The sequence below is a fragment of the Diuraphis noxia genome, unplaced genomic scaffold (genome assembly GCF_037042655.1).
Source record: "Diuraphis noxia isolate RWA-SAM2 unplaced genomic scaffold, SU_Dnox_SAM2 contig0005, whole genome shotgun sequence".
NCBI lineage: Eukaryota > Metazoa > Arthropoda > Insecta > Hemiptera > Aphididae > Diuraphis > Diuraphis noxia.
The window spans coordinates 4,136,717-4,161,075 of record NW_028301715.1 but is presented as its reverse complement, the minus strand read 5'-3'; the positions used below and the strand labels follow the sequence as shown (position 1 = coordinate 4,161,075).

The 24,359-nt window shown below is 26.9% G+C and overlaps 1 protein-coding gene and 1 pseudogene across 1 annotated transcript; one reads left to right on the top strand and one right to left on the bottom strand.

Moving 5' to 3' along the window:
- LOC107169176 (ATP-binding cassette sub-family G member 1-like) overlaps nt 1-9,462 on the bottom strand; it is a 46,910-nt pseudogene extending 37,448 nt beyond the window's left edge.
- Nucleotides 9,463-12,543: 3,081 nt separating this feature from the next.
- LOC149054759 (uncharacterized) lies at nt 12,544-13,056 on the top strand. Its single transcript, XM_089229140.1, has 3 exons — nt 12,544-12,656; nt 12,719-12,808; nt 12,963-13,056. The coding sequence occupies exons 1-3, from the start codon at nt 12,544-12,546 to the stop codon at nt 13,054-13,056; spliced, it is 297 nt and encodes a 98-aa protein (XP_089085266.1).
- The last annotated feature ends 11,303 nt before the right edge of the window (nt 13,057-24,359 follow it).

Sequence of the window (24,359 nt, the reverse complement as noted above, 5' to 3'; positions counted from 1 at the left end):
TGCTTTACATACTAAAGATGTTAAAAAAGATGCACAAAGAGTTACAAATTATAAAAAATGGGAAAATGAATTTGATGAAGAATTAAAAGGTATTGCTTTTCCAGTAAAAACCACAGACGTTCCAAAATTTGTTAAAAAAACAGAGGATATTTCTATTAATATTTACTATCTAGAAGAACAAGAACAATATATAAATATAATTTTACCACTAGAAATAACTAAAATTGAAAAAACTAATCATATAGATTTGTTGTATTCAAGAGAGGATAATGAGAATAAAGGTCATTATTGTTGGATTAAGGATTTATGGAAACTTGTTGGGAGTCAAATTACAAAAGATGGTCATAAAAGAAAGTTATGTAAAATGTGTTTAAATAGTTTTGATACAGAAAATAAGTTAAATGAACATAAACATTATTGTGGTAATAATAAAGCTGCTAAAATGATTCTACCAGAACCTTTTAATAAAACTTTAGAATTTGAGAAGTATAATCATTCTTTTAGAATCCCTTTTGAGATTATTGTTGACTATGAATGTACACTCGTACCAATATACACTTGTCAACCAAATGATAAAGAGTCTTTTACAAAATGTTATCAGAAACATATACCTAATAATTTTTGTTACTATATTAAATATAGTAATGGTGATTATAAACCTCCTGTAGTATATTCTGGTCCAAATGTAGCTCAAGAATTTTTAAGATGTATGTATGATGAAGAAATAGCTATTTCAGAAATATATAATAAAATAGTTCCTATGGAATTAATGACTGCAAACCAAAAAAATAATTTTAATAATTCTAATAAATGTCATATATGTGAAAGATTATTTAGTGAATTACCTCCAAGATTAGAGAAAAAATTAAAAATCTTTCACAATGCTATTGAATATTATAAAGAGTATAATGATGATGAAAATATTAAAAAATATCAAGATCTAATGAAAAAAGAAATAAAAAATAAAAACATTAATATGAGAAAAGTTTGTGATCATGATCATTTGACAGGAAAATATAGAGGGGCGGCTCATTCTATATGTAATCTTACTTATCAAAATCCTAAATTTATCCCAATTGTATGTCATAATCTTTCAGGTTATGATGCTCATCTATTTATAAAAGAATTTGGGAATGATGACAATGATATAAAATTAATTCCAAATAATGAGGAAAAATATATTTCGTTTTCAAAAATTATAAAACGCACAAAAGTTATCAAAGGTGAAGAAACAATATTAACAACAGAATTAAGATTTATTGATTCATTTAAATTTTTACCAAGTTCTTTAGATAAACTAGCAAATAATCTTGAAAAACATCAATTTAAAGAACTTAGTAAATATTTTCCTAAAAAATATTTAAATTTAATAACTAGGAAGTTAGCTTATCCTTATGAGTATATGGATTCTGAAGAAAAATTTAATGAAACATGTTTACCGCCTATAGAAAATTTTTATAGTTCTCTCACTGATAAAAATATAACCAAAGAGGAATATGAAAACTCACAAAAAATTTGGAAAGTATTTAATATACAAAATCTTCGTGAATTCACCAGATTATATAATAAGATCGATGTTTTACTATTAACAGATATAATAGAAAATTTTAGAGACATTTCTTTAAAAAATTATAAATTAGATCCTCTGTGGTATTACACAACACCAGGATTTGCGTGGGATAGTATGTTAAGAATGACAAAAATAAAACTAGATTTATTAACAGATATCGATCAAATATTGATGTTTGAATCCGGAATAAGAGGGGGCTTATCTCAATGTAGTCAAAGATATTCTAAAGCAAATAATAAATATATGGGAAAAAAATTTAATACTCTTAAGGAATCAATATTCTTACAATACTTGGATGCAAATAATCTTTATGGATGGGCAATGAGTAAATATTTACCAACTGGAGATTTCAAATGGATTGACAATCTGAATAAATTTGATGTAATGAATATTTCTGATGAATCACCTAAAGGTTATATTTTAGAAGTTGATTTATCTTATCCTAAAGAACTTCATGATCTACATTCAGATTTACCTTTAGCGCCAGAAAGACATTTTGATGGTGAACAACTCCCAAAATTATTAACAACTTTGTATGATAAGACAAAATATAAAATACATTATGAAACGTTAAAATTATATATTAAATTAGGTTTAAAGATAGAGAAAATTCATAGAGTGTTAGAATTTAGTCAATCTCCTTGGTTAAAAGTTTATATTGATTTCAATACTAATCTTAGATCAAAAGCTAAGAATGAGTTTGAAAAAGAATATTTCAAATTAATGAACAATAGTGTTTATGGACGTACTATGATGAATGTCAGAAATCATGTTGATATAAGATTATGTTCTAATGTGTCAAAACTAGACAAATTAATTGTGAGACCAAATTTTGATAGAAGTACAATTTTTACAGAAAATTTAGCTGCAATCCATATGAAAAGAACACAAATAACTTTCAAACAACCAATTTATATAGGAATGTGTGTTTTAGATTTATCTAAATTATTAATGTATGATTTTTATTATAATATACTAAAGAAAAAATGTGGAAATAGAGTTAGATTGTTATATACTGATACAGACTCATTAATAATAGAAATAAAAACTGATGATTTATATCAGGATATGAAAATTAATTTAGATCATTTTGATACATCTGATTATCCAAAAGATAATATTTATGATCTACCTTTAATTAACAAAAAAGTTTTAGGTAAGTTTAAAGATGAGTTGAATGGAAAAATTATGACAGAATTTATAGGTTTAAGATCTAAATTATATTCACATACAATTTTAGATAGTGAAAAAGAAAATAAAAAAGCTAAAGGTGTTAAAAAAAACGTGGTGGAAAATAAAATATGTTTTAATGACTTTAAAAATTGTTTATTTGATAAAACCCCAAAATATGTTAAACAAAATTTATTTAGAACAAAGAAACATGATATTTTTACTGTAGAACAAAACAAAAAAGCTTATGATGATAAAAGATTTGTTTTGGAAAATGGTATTGATACTTTAGCTTGGGGACATCATAAAACAAATATAGATAGAAATAATTTTATAAACCATCTTAATACATTAATTAAAAACCAAAATAAAAAAGATTGAAAATATAATATAATAAAATATTTCCCCAAAAATATTGCATTTCAATTTTTAATTATTAATATTATAAGTTTTTCGCAAAACTTATAATAATTATTGCATTTCAATTGTCTGATCTTTTTGCACATTGTTTTCTTTGTGATCTTTTATTGATAAAATAAAAGTGCGCCAGGAATGGTACATCTATACTACTTATATATATACCTGAAAGTCCACCATTACGGTAATGCGTTGCTGCCGATCAGTCAGTCGCCGTGTTTCACCTACAAACCGTGGTCACCGGCGCAACACAGTTTAGAGAAAAGTTTGCTATGTTCCCAGCCATGGAGTAGAACAACTAAATCGGCCAGGACTGTCACCCGGAAGTCCGAGGGTGGACAAGCCATGCAGTAAAACAACAACAACAACGACAACAACAATGACAAACAAAACAACCACGGCTGCGACCAGGCTAACGTGGTGGTGACCCCACAGGTGTCGAGTAACCTATTATTTGTACATATTTTTCCACTCAGGCACAGTTTTCGGGTGCCACCCATATTATAGTTAAAGAAATATACCGATAATAAATGTATATCCTGTATTTTTAAATTACCATGTTTGTTATATGATCAAAATCCACGTTTCTCCGACCTAACCAGTCTCGGATCCGTGGTGGTCGGTACCATATTAATGTCCGATCGTAAGGGAAACCTTACAAACTTTTAGAGAACCAAATGGACAAAACATCTTAACAAACATAAAAAAAATGTTATTATTTTAACAGCAAAACAATTAAATAATTTGTTCTGCTCACTAATTTTTGTATCTTAATTTTAAGTTGTTTTTTAACCATCAGATTTATGGAAAATGTATAAATATTAAATACATATTTTCTTAGTGTGTAAAATCATATGAGATACCAATAAGTACAATAAAATTTCATCTAAAATTATTTTGAACAAAATTTAACCATTTCTTGTGGATGTACATTTTCTTACATACATAGAAAGCGAATATAACTATTGGATTATAAGCAATTCTTACATTATTAATACAAGGTCTTAAAACATATTGAATTGTTATGATAATTTACATTGATTTATTTTTATCAATTAACTAGATACTAACTGTACCTAATCAATTTTTAAAATCTTAAAACATAATTAAATTACTTACGACTGGACAAGGCAATACAGAACGATCATATCCATAAACTGAATGAAGTACACCTTGCACAGAATGTTTCATAAATGATATATCATATAACCATCTATATATTTTAGGAGTATCTGATATTTTTATCATGCCACCTGCATAAGTCGTCCAAAACATTAATATCAATGCAACAATAACAGTATTAATCTAGAACAAATTTAGTAACATTTTAGTACTTCATATTTAACAAATATTAGCTTAGGATTTAGAACTTACAACAAAACCTTTACAGAGAGAGCATTCCAATTGCTTGTGACATAAGTCCAGTTACAATAAATATCAACAGAAACATTGAAATTCTAAAGAGTATAATAGGCTGACCAGATAACAAGTATATCAATGAACAAAACAAAAAGGTACAAAAAATCTGAAATAAAATAAAATATAAGAGCTGTAATAATTGAACTATTTATTTCATATCACTGAAAACTCTAATGGAACTAAAACATATAGCATAAAGCACAAAAATGTTATTATTGAATACTAATTAAATACAAGTATAAATATTAAATTGTTTCTATACTACTAATACACCAATAAAAGCATTATTATTTAAATATTTAATGTATTTATACCAATACTAACATTTTATAGACATTGTAAAAGCTGCTACATAAGTCATAAACATTACACAGAAAAATAGTAACACGACTGCATTGTCACGAACGTGCATAGCGCTCTTCCCAAGTCCTATGTAAACAATTTCAAACATGCTCCCCAGCAAGAAGTGAACAAAAATTCTTACTTTATCTAGAAACTTGAAAATAAATATTTTTATAAATTTACATAGTTTTCAAAATGTCAACTATAAACCACTAACATGATCTCTAAAAGTAGTTATAGCAAAGTTCTGTGCATAAGTATGCAAAGCTCAGGAAAACATTTTGTAGAATATTCTCGGCTATAAATTACAGGTAAAGAGTTAGAACTTGGGTCTGAAATAAATTAAACAATGAATAATATAATATTAAGTAATTTATATTAAATTTGTTTATTGTTCTTACCAATTATATGCCTATCATTCTTGTTTTGTTCAGTAGCTAACTCAATCATTGTATTAACGGGTATTCCATATTCACCCAAACTCAGTTCAATTACTGAATAAATAATTCAATAAATTTGTGAAACAATAATATATATTTTTGCTCGAGGCGTTATCTCCAACCATAATCAGCAGGGTTGTGATACGCAGGACATTGAAATCAAAGATCTGAGAAATAATCAATTATTTGTGATGATTTGCCATTATACATGCATTGCCCTGAAGGTGTAAGAACATAAACCGTGTCAAAATTTGTCAAATGAGAAGCCGAAGCTTGATGTATAGTGCATATTATAGTTTTTCCAGAGTCGGCCAATTTTCTCATAATCTTAACAACATTATTTGCAGAAACAATATCCAGACCTCTGCTGGTCCATAAAAACAAACCAAAATATTATAATTTATCAAAAACTAATACAAATATATTACGTTGTTGGTTCATCAAAAAACATCACTTTTGGGCTGCGAAACAATTCTAAAGCAATGATCAGTCTTCTACACTCGCCACCGGATAAATTATAAGCCAATGAGTCTCGTTTATCATGTAAAAGTAAATTATGAAGTAAACTGTCTATCTGAAAGGTACAAATAATAAATAAGATAGCACAGAAGTATAATTTTTTCTTCAATTTTTTGTAGCGTATTGTAAAATGTAAAAATCTCCCTCCATAATTCACACATTGTGATTACAGCATTTAAATTTTGATATTTTAATAATTATAAAGATTAATATAAAATCAGTTTTACATCAGAACCTTTTTTTAGCATTTTATTTTTATAAATAAAAATAAATAATTTAATGAAACCTTAATTTTAATGAAATTACAATAAGTGAAATACGGAGATAGCTTTTGTTGTTACTTTACTCTATTTAAGTTAGAGACAAACATTATTTTTAATGATGCAGCCTTTTAAAATTAATTAGCTATGTTTCAGTAATTATTAGAAACTCACTGAGATTCTTTTTTGAACATCCAATTTAGAGATTGAATGTTTAAGCTTCATGGCAATCTCCAATGATTCTTGAACAGTCAAGTATAGTTGCAAATTATCCTCTTGCATGATGAAGCTTGAGATATTCCTAAATGATAGCAAATCTCGTCGTGCACCATTTAAAGTCACAGAACCTTGGTAACCACTTGACCTAAGCAGTTTAAAAATATAAAACATCATAACATAAAAGATTACACACATAAAATAATAAAATAAAAAATTATATATTATACCAATATAATTAGCGTTGGTTAATAATTTGTTGTAAAACACTCACATGTAACCAGATAAAATATTCATAAGAGTTGACTTTCCAGATCCAGGACATCCAAGTATGACCCCAACTTGATTTCTATGGAACGAGCCACTGACATTGTTCAAAACAGTTTTCTTTTCTAAAACAACAGAGTATGTTAATATCTGATAACTATAATAATATGATGATTTAATTTGAACAGTCTGAATAATGGTAGAAAATAAAGAACACTATAAGCCAGGAACTGCCAATAATTTACAGACTTCCTACATCAAAGTTCATTATTCCCTTTAATAAATACGAGTGACTGCATTTAACAACAGTTATAGGCAACTTCTTAAAGAAAAAATATGTTCTCAGTAAAACTTCATCAAAAATACTTTGGCCACACTTGCAGTATACACAATATTTTTCCACATTATTGTCCATAGTATTTTAAGGTAGATATTATGTACTTTACCTGGTCTTAATGTCTTCGTCACCAGAGGATCCCATACATTGACCGTTAGGGTCACATCTGCAAACTCCACATCAATGCCTTCCATTTCCCAGTAAACAATCGATTTAACCAACGCTATCTAGCAAATACACCATTGGATGCAGCAGCTCAAACACAAGACGACCCAAACCAAACGGCGGTGGCGGTGGGCTAGAAAATACAAAATGTTAATAACTAAGCACAATTTTACTGTTTCGCAACAACACGTCGTGAATAATTCATTGTACCTACTAAGTATACGACCGAAACTTACCCCACCATTATAAACTCACTATATGTCATTGGGATGGACATTCGGCCTTGATGTAACATACTAACATTACACAGATATAAATATAGGACAGTGGTAAGCATTATTGATTATTGTTTATTACAGTCTTGTTGACCAGCGATAATTCATCATGTCACGTCGCGCCACGGCCATTAATCATTATTATTGATATTAAATCACAGAATAATACAGTTATTCTATCATTGCTATAAATACCTATCACTACGTTTGTGATACTATTATAATATTTTATAGTTGTAGTGTAGTTACCTAAAATTAAAATTGATTTGTTATTACTTATTTTCAAACAATTTGACCCACATTCCAACAGTGAGTCAGTGAACAGACTTTGGTAGTTTAGCTTCAAAGCGGCTGTTCAACGACAAGACTAAACAAACACTCTATATGATCATATTATAGAGTATTTGCCATTTGGACTAAGTCTTGTCTTGACAACCGAAAAGGTCCGTCTATTCTGATTCCTGATAACAAGAAAAATGATAAACGACGAATGATTTTTGAAAAATAATTTTCCACAAATGGTTACGCTGCTGTAATTTTGGTCCACACAGGACAAACAAACAAAACGAAACATACTAATCACGAATCACGATTTTTCCCGACACGGACGAGACGTGTCATTCTTAAAGTATTTTTTAATAAAGAAACAAAACAAAATCCACACTTTATGTGAGCCCGGCATAACAGATTTATTACTTAAACTTTAAACACCCACCGAGAGATACTATTATTATAATTTATATTAACTTTGCATATACATTATGTTGTTATAATTTCAGTTAATCGAAAATAAAAATTTGTTAAAAAATACTGGGCGTTGGCACCTATTAATTTCGAACGATCGTATAGCTTGGTAAATAGGTATTTAACTTTAATACCTATAGAGAAACCATAATTAATTCCGAATTAATAATTTGTGAATAAAGCATAGGTATGCATTGTAATCATTTTCGATATTGGTAGGGAAGAGAACGAAGGGCCTCAAATTTATAATTTTAAATGGATCAGTAAATTGTGATTAATTTTTACTTCCTCAACAATTGGAGTCGTGTCTCCTATTTAAAATTGAACAGTCTTTATATTACATTACAATAGTTTTAAATTAATGAAACAATAAGCTCCCTCCGTTTAAAATTACTCCCCTTCCCTAATGGCGATAAGGGACGTCTATAATCAATAATGGTTATAGAAATTTGCAATTATTGCTGCTCGAAGAATATCATACAATTCGAGACTTTGAGCGTGTGTGGAATAATAAGTTGGTAGCTTTTGCCCAAGTATTTGAACTTTTTATCGAATATTAATAAATGATTGTGACTATTGCGACCAACAAGCGTATTTTCATGCGGTGACTAATTTTAATGAGAAAAAAAAAATAATAATAATAATATATATTGCGGTCATACCTACTGGCTACTTCCAAAGTTGCAACTTTCTAGCTGAAGCCCGAGACAGGCACACATGTGAAGTAGACATGCGGTTGTGTGAAGTGTGTGCACTTCTGCAGTCTGCGATATCGGTCAGAATTACCAATATTCTTAACAGTCAGAACATACGTGATGTAGAATTTAGACGAATTCACCTTATTGTTCAGTGTAGAACACGGTGTCGATAAGACTGTGTTCTAGGCTTTAGAGTTGGTAGGTATAATTTTAAATAATAGACAAATATTACAAAATGCGTAAATAATTATATATTACCGATATTGACAAAAAATCCAAGATTATTGAATTAAGAACAATGATGGTAAACTGCGCATATCGATGTTATTCGATAATAGTTATATATATGTGTTCCCAATAGTAAATACAATAATACGTATACACATGCACTATATATATAGCTATATGATATACAATGAAAATAAATAATTTATCGATATAATAATTTCAATAATTTCATTGTGTTTAATTTAAATTTGAAAATATTATCATGCGTAGGTAAACATCGTCACAAATACTTACATGCTATTAGAATTCTCTTTTCCTATATTGAAAATTATTTTATATTTGCTGTTAATAAATCCAATACCATCCATCATGGCTAACTTTGCATTAAATTTTTCATCTTTACCCACTGAAAAATCCTGAAACGATTATTACCAATGTACCTAATACAGTAATACCTATTATTGTTCTAGTAAATTATTCCGTATCGGACATCATAAACAAAAAAAAAAAAACAATAATATGATTTGGTACTTATAATTGGACGGTGTTTTGGAGAAAGGGTTCAAGTCCATTTTTGGTAATTTTGATGTAAATAGTCGATTTTGTAGGAAATTTTGTGCCGCATCGATTGGTCAAACTGTAATGAACCCATCATGTTTTGTTATCAATGAAATTGTCTTGTGCGTTTTGATTCAAGTCATAACGGAAATAATTTGTGTAGTGAGAAACCAAGATCTATAAAGAATCTTCTTTATAGATCATGGTGAGAAACGGCCCAGGTCCGATAACGTGTTTTTACTGATATGTGATAAACGGACTAAGTTATTTTTATAACATATTATTGCTTGTGCATAAGGGCACAAGTCACACTAACTTTATTTTTTTTGCGTTTCGTTTCGTGTTACTGTGATCCAATTAGCCACTGGTAAGTAGATATTATACAAAATATGTAGTATTCAAACTACCTAATTTTATTATAATAATAAATATTATTCATTATATTATATAGGTACTGACATTTTATGTCCACTGGCACATCAATGAAATTGTTGTGAATAACATAAAATTTTATAGTACTTAAGTATTTAAACAATGGTTCTTATATAAAAAAATAATTTATATGTTAGGTATATTGTAGTTATATAAAATACCATTTATACCATTTACTATAATTTTATTTTCATCTTTATGATGGTTTTTGTTTCACATTAATCAAAATAACTAGAATTACACATTAAGTGCAATTTTATTTATTATATAATATTTAGTACCAAGTGTGTTATTTAAAATATAATATGTTATTTAAATTTCAAAGTTTGATGTAGTCGTCTAATTATGTTACAAACTTAAGAAAAGTTTAAATCTGTTGTTGAATTTATTAATAATGTATTATAATATAATAATTATATAAAAAAGAATACATTTGTTTTGTTCCTTGTTCATTAACAATAATATTATATTAGAAATTATAATATAACAAGATAATATTTTTAGTGAACAAAGGCACAAGTCACATGCAAATTTTCAGAATTTAAGTGCCATTGGGCATAAGTCCTAGTAAACAATAAGAAATTCCTTTTTTACTTAAAACAAATTTAAAATTGCAATAATTATAACTTAAAATAATTATCTTCAATATAAGACCTGAATATTTTCAGATTGGGTACCATTTATTAAGTTTTTTTCGTTTATTGAAAAACTATGATTTTGGACTTGAACCCTTTTTCCCAAACACCGTCCAATTATAGGCGTGTAATTTATTAATTGGAGCATTAAGAGGCCGTCACGGTAGGAAAAAATCGACCGTAAAAACATACTTTTCTATTTCCAATAGTACTCAGGCCTCATTGATCGTAGAAACATGATTTTAGTATCAAAATAATCACGAGAAGTTGTACTTCAAAATTTTGGAACAGATTTTTGATTTATATTTTCTAACCAATTTTATTTGCATTTGAAGTTTGTAACAAATTTTAATTTTTTTAAAAAATTATATAAAATCAGCAAATTGTGGTATCAAAAATCTGTTCCAAGATTTTTAAGTACAACTTCTCGTGATTATTTTGATACTAAAATCATGTTTCTACGATCAACGAGGCCTGAGTACTATTGGAAATACAAAAGTATGTTTTTGGCAAAAAAATCATGAATTCGGCGTCGTCATGTGCTGCTCTAGTGACTACAGTGGCAGCATTTTGAACAGTACTTCTGCCACCACCCCGCGTTCATAAGCAGCGGTACCGCTCCATAGATCAAAACTGGTTATCTATCTCAGTCGCGCGCTGGTTATAAATAGCCAAATTGTCAGTATGAAAATAATAATTTTGTCATTGAAGAATATTATTCTACATTTCCAATTTTCGTATTCCTATTACTATCGTATTTTACGCAAAATGGAACCAAATCTTAAAACTGTAACTAATCAGCGAGAAAACGTCCGATTCAAACAATTTTTTTTTTTCAAACTGTAGTAAACTATTCGATAAAATTGGATATTTGATATTTCAGATGAATTTTTTTACATTTAAATCAGTATAACTGTATATTATGTAAAAAATTTAAAATCATACGCTGTGAAAAAAATTATCAACGATGGATAAATAAATATGTAATATTTCATAATACTAAGTACACAAATTACTGTTTTTGTATATTAATTAACATTTAATCAGCATAATATACGCCAATTTTATTATTGTCTGTCAAACAAAATTTGCTGAAACATTAAACGATTTATATAATATTACTAATTTACGAATATATTTTTCAAGATTACGTATTACATTGTTCATTAATTTATATTGTATTTGTAAGGCGCAAGTACTGTAGTAATTATATTCCTCTATTGGCGCACAAAGGTAATTTGAGAGCACGAGCAGTTAAAAAAATTTACCCACCTGCCCACGCATTTTTATTTTATAACGTACCTAATAATTTTTGTTTCAATTAGTGATTCATTTATATATTATTTATGAATAATATTTTATGCTATAATTTTCAGCATAAAATACGTAGGTTAGGTTATGATATGATAATTATAGAATTATACTTGTGTATAAAAAGTATCTACCTATCTATGTAAAATTTGAATTTTACGGAGACTCTTGGAAGTTATGTATATATTTTCAAAAAAAAAAATGCTGCGAATGATAATTTGTATAGCCGATAGGACTAAGCCACTTAGGTCAATTATAATTTATATGTAATATGTTTGATTCCTATATGTCTTTATGTGTTATCTTATTCACGTCGTCGATAACATAAAAGAAAGTCTCTAAATAAATAACAATTATTTAATTATTTAATTATTAATGATAAAACATTAAATATTGAAATAAATGGATTTAAATATTGACATCCTGCATGTCTAACTGTTCACGCCAGTAATTATTGGTAGTAGTAAACTAGTAACTAATACATTTTCGCTAGATTTTTATTACGGTTTATATATTTTTAAATTATTTATTCACGAGAAAATGGATCAACTCAACAAAAAAATTCGTCGCTGCGCATCAAAAAAATTATCAGTTAAAAAATCGCTGAGTTCTCGAGTGATGAATATTCTAGGAATTCGTGATAAGACTAAGAGGTAGATACCTATATATTATTATTATTAATTTAATACAATTCACTAAAATTATGTTAACAAAGTCCCAATCCAGAAATCGCAGAACCTATTGTAGAATCATGTTACTTAGGTGCTGACAAACAACCACCATGTTCATCAAAGGAAATAATTAGGTAAAGTTTTAAGTGTAATAATTTTTAGGTTGTTATTCAAATGTATAATACCATAACTATAATATTAATTAAAAATAAATTATAACTAAACTTAATCTATGTACTAGTATGATTTTTAATTATATAATACAATTTTATTGTAATTATTTTTAAGTCACAATCCAGAGGCCATAGAATCTGTTATGGCACCTTTTTTCTTGGGAGCTGTTAATCAAACACCATGCTCATCGAGGGAAACAATTAGATAAAGTTTAATAATTTATAGCCATTTTATTGTATGAAATCTACTATAAATTTTTATTTTTATATATAAAACATACATCATATACATTTTTTTAGATTCTGAACGAAGTGGTGAATGTATTGATTTTACAATGCTGTGTGTTTTTTTTTGTGTCTGTGTACAGCATAACTAGTCGAAATAATGCTTCGATTTCAAACTTTGGGGGTGGTTTCCGATGTAAAATTGAAGATCCTTGGTGCATTATAGAGGTCAAAAGTAAACATTTTCCAATAGTTTTCAAAAAAATCGAGAAAAACAAAAAAAAAAAATGACAGAAAAACGGGAATTTTTATATGGTTGTCATTCAAAAACTAATCACTGTAAATACTTGAAATTTTCACCAAAAGTTTATGTTAGTGTTATCTATATACAGTTTAATTTTAAAAAATTTTCGACATTTTTTGAGTTATTTATAGACCACTGAAATTTTCGATTTTTTTGAGAATTTTTTTTGAAGTGTCAGTAAAAAAATATTGGACAACCAAAAAAACTTGAAAATTTAATACACGGTTCCTTATGAGTTGTTCTTATTGTAGCTAAAAAAAATTAAAAATCGTAATTCACAATTTTTTTTAATAAGCGTTTACAGTTCAAAATTTTACGAAATCTGTCGAAAACGCGAAAATTTGCAAGTAATTTTGAAGTTGAAAAATCATAAAATTGTTTGCGTTTATAACTAAGGATTAAAAATACAACACAAAGTTTTCCATAAGTTTTCCTTCGAGTAGCTATAGAGAAAACTCGAAGCATCATTATAGGAAAAATTTTAAGTGCGTTTGAATTAACGACGATAAATCGTTATCATTACGCGATTTCATAAAAATTTAAAACTCAAACGCTCAAACCATTTTTCCTATAATGACGCTTCAAATTTTCTCTATAGCTATTTGAAGCAAAACTTATGGAAAACTTGGTGTTAAATTTTATAACCTTAGATATAAATACAAACAATATTATGAATTTTGAACTACAAAATAATTTGCAAATATTCATGGTTTTGACGAATTTCTGTCAATATTTGAAATTCAAATGCTAATAAAAATTTAATTTGAATTTCCGGTTGACATTTTTTTTTGAGATAAAGATTGACAAATTTGTAAGAAATCTTGTATTAAATTTTCAAATCTTAGATTTAAAAGGAAATTTTTTTATGAATTTCTAGGATAAATTTATTTTCGAATTTTCGTGATTTTTATGTATTTAGTCAAAATTTGAACTGTAAATGCTTATTAAAAAAATGTGTGACTATATTATATGTCTTTTATTTTTCAAATAATATTGTATAAATATTTTAGGAGCCTTGTATAAAATTTTCAAATCTTAGGTATAAAAAGAAAAACTTTTATGAATTTCGATCTAAGATAATTTGAACATTGCGGTAATTTTGATGTATTTAGTCAAAATTTGAAATTTAAATGCTAATAAAAAAATCGTGCCTATGTATTTTAGTAATTTTTTAATCACTGTATGAATAACTTATGAGGAACTTTGTATTAAATTTTCAAGTATTTTGATAGGGCCAAAAAAATGTTATCAACACTTCAAAAAAATTTTTTCAGAAAAATTGAAAATTTCAGTTATCTATAAATACCTCAAAAAAAGTCAAAATATTTTGAAAATTAAATCATGTAAAGAAAATGCCAATATAAATAACTGGTAAAGTTTTCATGTCTTTACGACTTATACTTTTTGAAAAATAACAAATTTTTAAAATCGTTTGAGGATATATCGTTATCGTTACGCTATTTCGAAAAAATTTAAAATTCAAACGCACTTAAAATTTTTCCTTTAACGACGCTTCGAGTTTTCTCTATAGCTATTTGAAGGAAAACTTATGGAAAACTTATTGTTATATTTTTAATCCTTAGTTATAAACAGAAAACATTTTATGATTTTTCAACTTCAAAATTACTTGCAAATTTTCGCGTTTTCGACATATTTCGTAAATTTGAACTATAAACGCTTATTAAAAAAAATTGTGACTAACGTTTTTTAATATTTTTTAGCTACAATAAGAACAACTCATAAGGAACCGTGTATTAAATTTTCAAGTTTTTTTGGTCGTCCAACATTTTAAATAAAAATTCTCAAAAAAATTTCAGATGTCTATAAATAACTCAAAAAAATTCGAAAATTTTTGAAAATTAAACTGTATATAGATAACACTAACATAAACATTTGGTGAAAATTTCAAGTATTTACAGTGATTAGTTTTTGAATGACAACCATATAAAAAAATCGATTTGCTCGAAAACGGGTTTTGCGTAAAAATTCCCGTTTTTCTGTCATTTTTTTTTTTTTGTTTTTCTCGATTTTTTTGAAAACTATTGGAAAATGTTTACTTTTGACCTCTATAATGCACCAAGGATCTTCAATTTTACATCGGAAACCACCCCCAAAGTTTGAAATCGAAGCATTATTTCGACTAGTTATGCTGTACACAGACACAAAAAAAAACACACAGCATTGTAAAATCAATACATTCACCACTTCGTTCAGAATCTAAAATTCTTAAGAAATACTTTTCTAAATAATCGAAAAAAAAAACTAGGTTACAAATTTGAAAATTTAATACATGGCTCCTAAAATATTTTTACAACAGCAGTTGAACATTAAAAGAAATAAATAGTCACAATTTTTACATTGTGTTACACATAACATGTAGTAACAATAATTTCATTACGATTAAATAGGTTTTTTTAGTAACTGTGTCACGTTTTTTACGTTATTACTTATTAGTGACCTGAAGTACTTATCGTACGATATTTTCATCTCCAATTAGTATAACGTTTTAAATATTTTTGTTAGTATAAAATACATACCTGTTTACTTATTTTATTTTTAAACTTAATATAGGAAGTTGAGTGTTATACATAACATATTATATGAAATAAATAGAATAATACTTTAATTTTTTATATTATTTAATACAATAGCAATTGGCAGTAAAAAAACAATCTGTATACAAACATTACAAACTTATCATGTTCATATGATCTATATAAATATAAATAATGTAGGTACTTACAAATGTAAAGAACACATTTAATTTATGTATAATAATTAATTGAAACATAACATTAATATATATTTAATAATTTATTAAACGGACGAACCCAATTACAATAATTATAATATGAAAACATAAAATAACGATATACAGTATATAATATAGCTGTGGTGAGAGGTGTTCAATATTATTTAAGTGATTAAATTATTAATGTATAAATTAAAAGAAACAATAGAGATACATATACAAATTTGGATTAGAGACAAATTTTTACTATTGAGAATTTAGATTCATATAGGTACAATGGATAACTAACGTATAAATAAGCTTATAAATAAGCTTATAAATATGTGATATGTACATATTGTACAAATTGTACAATGTACATATTATCTATACACAAAGTGCATAATTACCTAAACGTACATAATAATAAAATAAAATATATAATATAACATAATGTACTTAAATATGTTACGCATATATTTTCCGCAATAATAAAAAACCATCGGTGACTAATTAATTTTATTTGTGACCATAAATCGTTACAGATGATTTTTAATTAGCGCGGCAAATAAACATGTAAAATATATTTACAAAAAGTTATATTTTATTATTATGCACGTAGGTAATTATGCCCTTTTTACATACAAAATATTATAATAATATATACATAAAAAAAATAACATAAAAAATATTTTTTATTTTTAGATTCTGAACGAAGTGATAAATGTATTGATTTTACAATGATGTGTGTTTTTTTTTTGTGTGTGTACAGCATAACTAGTCGAAATAATGCTTCGATTTCAAACTTTGGGGGTGGTTTCCGATGTAAAATTGAAGATCCTTGGTGCATTATAGAGGTCAAAAGTGAACATTTTCCAACAGTTTTCAAAAAAATCGATTTTAGATTCTGAGCGGAGCGATGAATGTATTGATTTTACCATGATGTGTGTTTTTTTTTTTGTGTCTGTCATCACGTTTTGGGGCAGTAAAAATGCTTCGATTGAGTTGACGACCAAAAAAACTTGAAAATTTAATACACGGTTCCTTATGAGTTGTTCTTATTGTAGCTAAAAAATATTAAAAAACGTTAGTCACAATTTTTTTTAATAAGCGTTTATAGTTCAAATTTTTACGAAATATGTCGAAAACGCGAAAATTTGCAAGTAATTTTGAAGTTGAAAAATCATAAAATGTTTTCCGTTTATAACTAAGGATTAAAAATAGAACAGTAAGTTTTCCATAAGTTTTCGGTCAAATAGCTATAGAGAAAACTCGAAGCGTCGTTATAGGAAAAGTTTTAAGTGCGTTTGAATTTTAATTTTTTTCGAAATAGCGTAACGATAACGATATATCCTCAAACGATTTTAAACATTCGTTATTATTCTAAAAGTATAAGTCGTAGATACATGAAAATTTTACCAGTTATTTAGATTGGCATTTTCTTTACATGGTTTAATTTTCAAAATATTTTGACTTTTTTTGAGGTATTTATAGACAACTGAAATTTTCAATTTTTCTGTAAACATTTTTTTGAAGTGTTGATATTATCGACGACGTGAATAAGATAACACATAAAGACATATAGGAATCAAACATATTACATATAAATTATAATTGACCTAAGTGGCTTAGTCCTATCGGCTATACAAATTATCATTCGCAGCATTTTTTTTTTTGAAAATATATACATAACTTCCAAAAGTCTCCGTAAAATTCAAATTTTACATAGATAGGTAGATACTTTTTATACACAAGTATAATTCTATAATTATCATATCATAACCTAACCTACGTATTTTATGCTGAAAATTATAGCATAAAATATTATTCATAAATAATATATAAATGAAACACTAATTGAAACAAAAATTATTAGGGTACGTTATAAAATAAAAATGCGTGGGCAGGTGGGTAAATTTTTTTAACTGCTCGTGCTCTCAAATTACCTTTGTGCGCCAATAGAGGAATATAATTACTACAGTACTTGCGCCTTACAAATACAATATAAATTAATAAACAATGTAATACGTAATCTTGAAAAATATATTCGTAAATTAGTAATATTATATAAATCGTTTAATGTTTCAGCAAATTTTGTTTGACAGAAAATCTGTTACAAGATTTTTAAGTACAACTTCTCGTGATTATTTTGATACTAAAATCATGTTTCTACGATCAATGAGGCCCGAGTACTATTGGAAATAAAAAAGTATGTTTTTACGGTCGATTTTTTCCTACTGTGACGGCCTCTTAATAAGATATCATAAACGAATTATAAAATAATATTAGGAAAAAAACATCATAATATCATTTAAATTGATTATTTTTATAACGAGTTACTTGCCTATAAATTATAATATATATAGAGATTCGAGATTCCTCTATTATTATTATAATATGTTATCAAAAAATAAAATACTATTATATTATTATGTTATGATATTAAATATAAATTATGACTTATGATTATTTTTATCCTTTTTAAGTTATATGCTTATGTCTATAATTACTATTTTGTATACAATATTATACGCTGCTACGCATATTATTGCACTAAGAAATGCCATTTAATTAATTTTTATTTTTAGAGTGTATTGATTTTACAACTACGATTTTTCTTTTCAAATCTCGACCACTGTTTCCAATGAACGAAAATATAATATTATATCATATAGTTCTAGTTTACAATTATTTAGTTGTCGCGCGTGTCGTCTATATAAATACATTGACTGTCTGTATAATACTATATATTATAGAAATTTATGAAATATTAAAATGGACAATAGTATGAGTGTATGACCTCCTTCACACTATATAACATAAAACATTAAACCCTGCTCTAATATTGGCGTTGAATAACAATAGAAATGCGATAACCAACGATGGTTTTACACCGATTTAGTATTTTCCCAGTAATCGTCTTTGTGCTGGTTGTCTCGACAGTCAACACAACACATAGATATTATAGCTTAATATTATTTTATCTATTATCTACACATTTTATGTTTATTACTTATTCGGACTTCTACAGTCACACACACTGCCATTTGCCGTCTAACGTCGAACATAGTACATACCTTTATGCCGTTAACTGTTATAACTATTATAACTAACTGTTAATTTTTAGTTTCAATTTAATAATATCAAATTATTATACCATTATTTTTTACTAGTGTACCTGTCACCTGTGATTCGACTATTCGTTTACTCGGTAAGTAATTTTATTTAATTACCTATGTATAATTTTTAATTTTATAATATGTGTGTTAAAATAAATTGATTGATACATAGTTTACTATGCCCATAGAAAAGAGAATTGTTAAATTGTCCTAATTATATAATATCTAACATTAACTATAATCAATAAATTAATATGTTAATATGTAGGTAGGTAGTTATTTATTTATTTTAAATATTAAATATATATAAAATTATAGTTAAGTAAATACCTATATCGTATACATCAACAGCAACAACACGTATCTCATTTTTTGCTACTTTTCAGGAGAGACAATAAACTAAATTAATTAGTAATTTATACTTAATCGACCAGATTCAAGATTTATTCTGTTAATCTAAGTAGTTTTACAACGTTTTTTTTAACTAATAGTGAAAAAAGTTGTATTATTTACTGAAAAATCCACTTACGTGTAATTAGCCACATCACAATAAGATACGTGGTATTTCAATTTAGAGATACGTGTTATTATAAAAAAAATCCCTAAATTATTATAAAATAATAATGTCGAGACCACGTACCTAAAAGAGAGAAAAATATTTTGGTGAAGTTTTAAAAAAATATAAAAGATGAATTATCATAACTTTATTTTTCATGACAGTTACAATATTTTAACAAAATAATAACAAAAAAGTATCAATACATTTTATAGAATCTATTCCAGTCTTTGGATTTATTTGGTACAATTTAAGGATTAAGCTTAAATATTATACTTAAAATAACTAAAAAAACTTTTATTAAATAGTTAGGTAATAGGTTTATATTAAATTAAGTAATTACTATTAAAGGTTTGGGTAAAATCAAATTAAAAAAAAATATTATGTAAAACCACGTATCTCAATGAATAAACAAAATCTTAAAATTGTTTTAAAAAATATGACTAACCTATAGGTAGTTAATACATTATAATAACAATTAAATGCTTTATTTCAGTACTTGAAACATTAAAAAATAAGTTATTAAATTATTCAAAGTCAAAAGGCAATGAAATGTTTTGTTAATGTACATAGTGTACAATGAAGTTTATATAAATTGTATACCTATACGTGTAATAACACGTATCTAAATTATGCAAAATGGTAACTGAGTTTAGGAATATTAAATAAGTTAATAATCAATAACAAATTAATAATTATTGTAATACAATGCATAATATATATAATAAAAATACTTATATTATAATTAGCTTAATATTGAATAGAACGCAGATATTTTAAGGGACGTTCTACATCCACTGTGTAAAATTGGTCAAATACGTGTTATCACAGGCGAATTTACGATACATGTTATCACTGAAATCACTTTTGTCGGGAAACTAATGATTCTATAACGTGCATGATAATAAACAATTTTATGCGCAAGGAGGTTTCAATTTCAAATATTTTGGTGGGTACAGAGTAGTTGTCAGAAAAATGATAAGAATGTTTAACCACGATTTATACCAGTGAATCAGCAGTGATACCAACGTGAAAAAAAATCATCGCAATAATAATTACAGCCTACATATAGACATCACTGATGACAAAATCTTTACATAATATTTAAAATGTTTTTACTTTTTAGCACTATACGTCTATAATCTATACCTCAGATTAAATAAAATTAGTAATAAATAATAAATTTTTTAATACATTTAACAATAGTGGCATTTCTGAATGTTAAAGAATTATTAAAATTGAAATTTTAGATTTTACTAGATGGATTCGACATAGAATGAATTTCTTTGGAATTTAACCATCCAAATTTTCATCAGAAAAATAGTTGTGTTATTTAGAACATATAAAAGAAAAAAACAATTCTTAAAAAAATTAAATGTTGATTATGAAAATTGAAAAAAAAATGTTAACGGGTACCTATGAGTGATAGCAATAATATGTCTCTCATCGACTCATTCTTCATAAATATAGCATATTTGTACATATTAAATACAATATAACATGGAGGTAAAATATACAGTAAAATTAATTTTTATTACTGGAGATTTCCTATGTAGAAGTCATAGTATAATATAGAGCAAAATAAGTTTTTATTACTGGAAATTTCCTATGTAGAATCATAGTGACCTTTTCATAGTTAATCATACAATATAACCAGTGGTATATAGTTAGTACCACCCAAATCCATTTTAATTTTACAAGGTTGGCAACACCCTTTTTGTCGAATAACCATTATATTTAACCGCCGGGTAACCACTCTTATCATTTTTCTGGCAACTACCATTTTCCCTATTTTGGTATATAAATCTCATTTTGCCCAAAATGAGATACGTGTTGTTGCTGTTAAGGTAACGAATTATATAATGTATATTTATTATTATTATGTATTATAAATTTATAACATATATAATAATAGGTACCTATGTTTAAATATTTCATCCATATTGCTTATGTTATTATTGTAAATAGGCAGCTCATAAGTTTTCACAGGATCACCTAAATATAATACATATTTTTTTTTTAAATTTGTACCTACCTATTCAATTTAAGTCAAATAGAATTATCTGATATAACATGTTAATATAATAGTATAATTTTGGTGACAATAAAATAAAAAGGACTATAAAATACACATATTTATAAATATTTTGGCTCTTGATATCATTGCATTTATACACGAGGCTTACGAACAAATTATTCATGTTGGCCATCTGTGCAATATACTATTACAACTATTTAGGTACTCAATATAATATTATCTCTAACGTTATTATAATCATTATCATAATTTTTGTTATAACTTTATAAGGTATCACTAAATACTATATAATAAAAATTATGAAATTTTCAATGCTATTTAACTCATGCACAAAGAAACAAATTGTTTTGATACATATCAGTGTTGAAAATTTTCAATATTTGAATATTTATTCGTTTATTGCAAAAAAAAATACTTATGTATATTTAATGATAGTTATAGCCTTATAGGTAATTGCTTAATGCACTGTTCCTTTAATTTATACCCTAGGTATTCTCAATAAGTTTGGAAAACCTGCATAGCCTTATAATGGTAGGACCACTGCACGTATTTGCGGGTATCAACAACAGTCATTGAAACTGCACATGTACGAAGCATGTCGTATTTTCGTCAGATTTTTCAAAATTTGTTTGAAATACTGTATAGTGCTCATGTTAGAGATATTTCACAAGAAAATTCACCAAAGCTGCTCACTACACCCTCCAAACTTTTTCTTTTAATAATGAATTCATTAATTTGTTTATTCTAATTCTTTTAATTTTTAAATATACTTGTGGACCATATTTTCAAACCCTTGAAATTTTTTGTTCTTCTTAATAAATGTAATTTAGCGATAAACTTTTGTTTTTATCCATTAATCATAGTAAATTGCAGTAATCATATCACTAATAAGTAGGTTGGCTTTTACTACTAATTGTTGGTACGTGCGTGAAGTTGGCCCCCCACATTGTCGTATCAACCTCGAACCTTCACCAATATTTTGGAACTAATTTGGAACTAATTGGAACCTAGTTTTCGAAATTTGGAACCTCATACATTTCATGGGTAAAATTTTTTTTCAGTTGGGGGGATCAACTTCACGCAGCCCCCCCCCCTTTGTCATATCATCCTCACACCTTCACCAATATTTAGGAACTAATTTGGAACTAATTGGAACCTAGTTTTCGAAATTTGGAACCTCATACATTTCCTGGGAAAAATTTTTTTCAGTTGGGGGGTCAACTTCACGCAGCCCCCCCCCCCCCACTTTGTCATATCATCCTCAAACCTTCACCAATATTTTGGAACTAATTGGAACCTAGTTTTCGAAATTTGGAACCTCATACATTTCCTGGGAAAAATTTTTTTCAGTTGGGGGGTCAACTTCACGCAGCCCCCCCCCCCACTTTGTCATATCATCCTCAAACCTTCACCAATATTTTGGAACTAATTGGAACCTAGTTTTCGGAATTTGGAACTTCTAACTTTCCCCAGGAAATATTTATTTTTTGGGAGGGGGCAGACCCCCATATTTTCGTATCGACCTCGAAACTTCAACAATAATTTGGAACTAATTTGAACCTAGTTTTCGAAATTTGTTAGTTCATGTTTTTTACAGAAATTAAGACTGAATAATACACGTGATGTTTCTTATTATAAGTATTATGTAAAAAAATGTTAAATAATATTAAAAAATTGCATATCCTTTGATATATATATTATATTTTAATTTCTCATAAATGAAATTTTTCAAAATGTATTAAATTTTGTTTGACATTTAAATATGTATTCATATGGAAAATAAAATATTCTACTACTGTATACATTTATTGAGAAATTAAACGACTTAATAACTCACTGAAATTATGCTGCGAATAATACAGTTAGGTTACATTCGGTAAGGTTATGAATAATAATATGTTTAATATTACCATTGATTATAAATACTATAGATTGCTCACTGGCCGGTTTTTCGGTGGCGTACATTAAAACTCTCGATAGATGGCGATAAGAACAAACAATATTAATAAATTCGTATTTTATTCCAAATGCCGTAACCGCCGCGATTGTCGCGGTGCGGGTATAACTGGTTTTTATCGTCACTCGTCAGTCGTCATGACGTCGACGACTCCCGATCCCGAAGTCCGACTTCTAATAATAATCAAATAATCACTATTTTTATTTTGAATGATTTGGTCGTGTGCGCAGTGTCTACGGGCATCAATTTTTATTTTTGTTTTACGTTACCGATCGATGTTCACTGAAATGAGTGACCATTTATTTTGCTCTCCGCTGATCGTCATTACAATAATTATTTATATTATTAATTAATAATCAAACCTTCAACTATTGTCTATTAACATATTGGGAAAAGAAACTAATTTAGAGCGTTCTAATTTACTATTAATTATAAGAGCTGTTAGAAAATTAAGAAAGAGTAAACTAAAAAATATTGGAAAGATGGGACTTATCTATTCTTAGTTTATTTAGGTAGGTATTTTACTCAAATAAACAGTAACTAATATTCCAGTAATTATTTTATATACCTATAATACCTAGG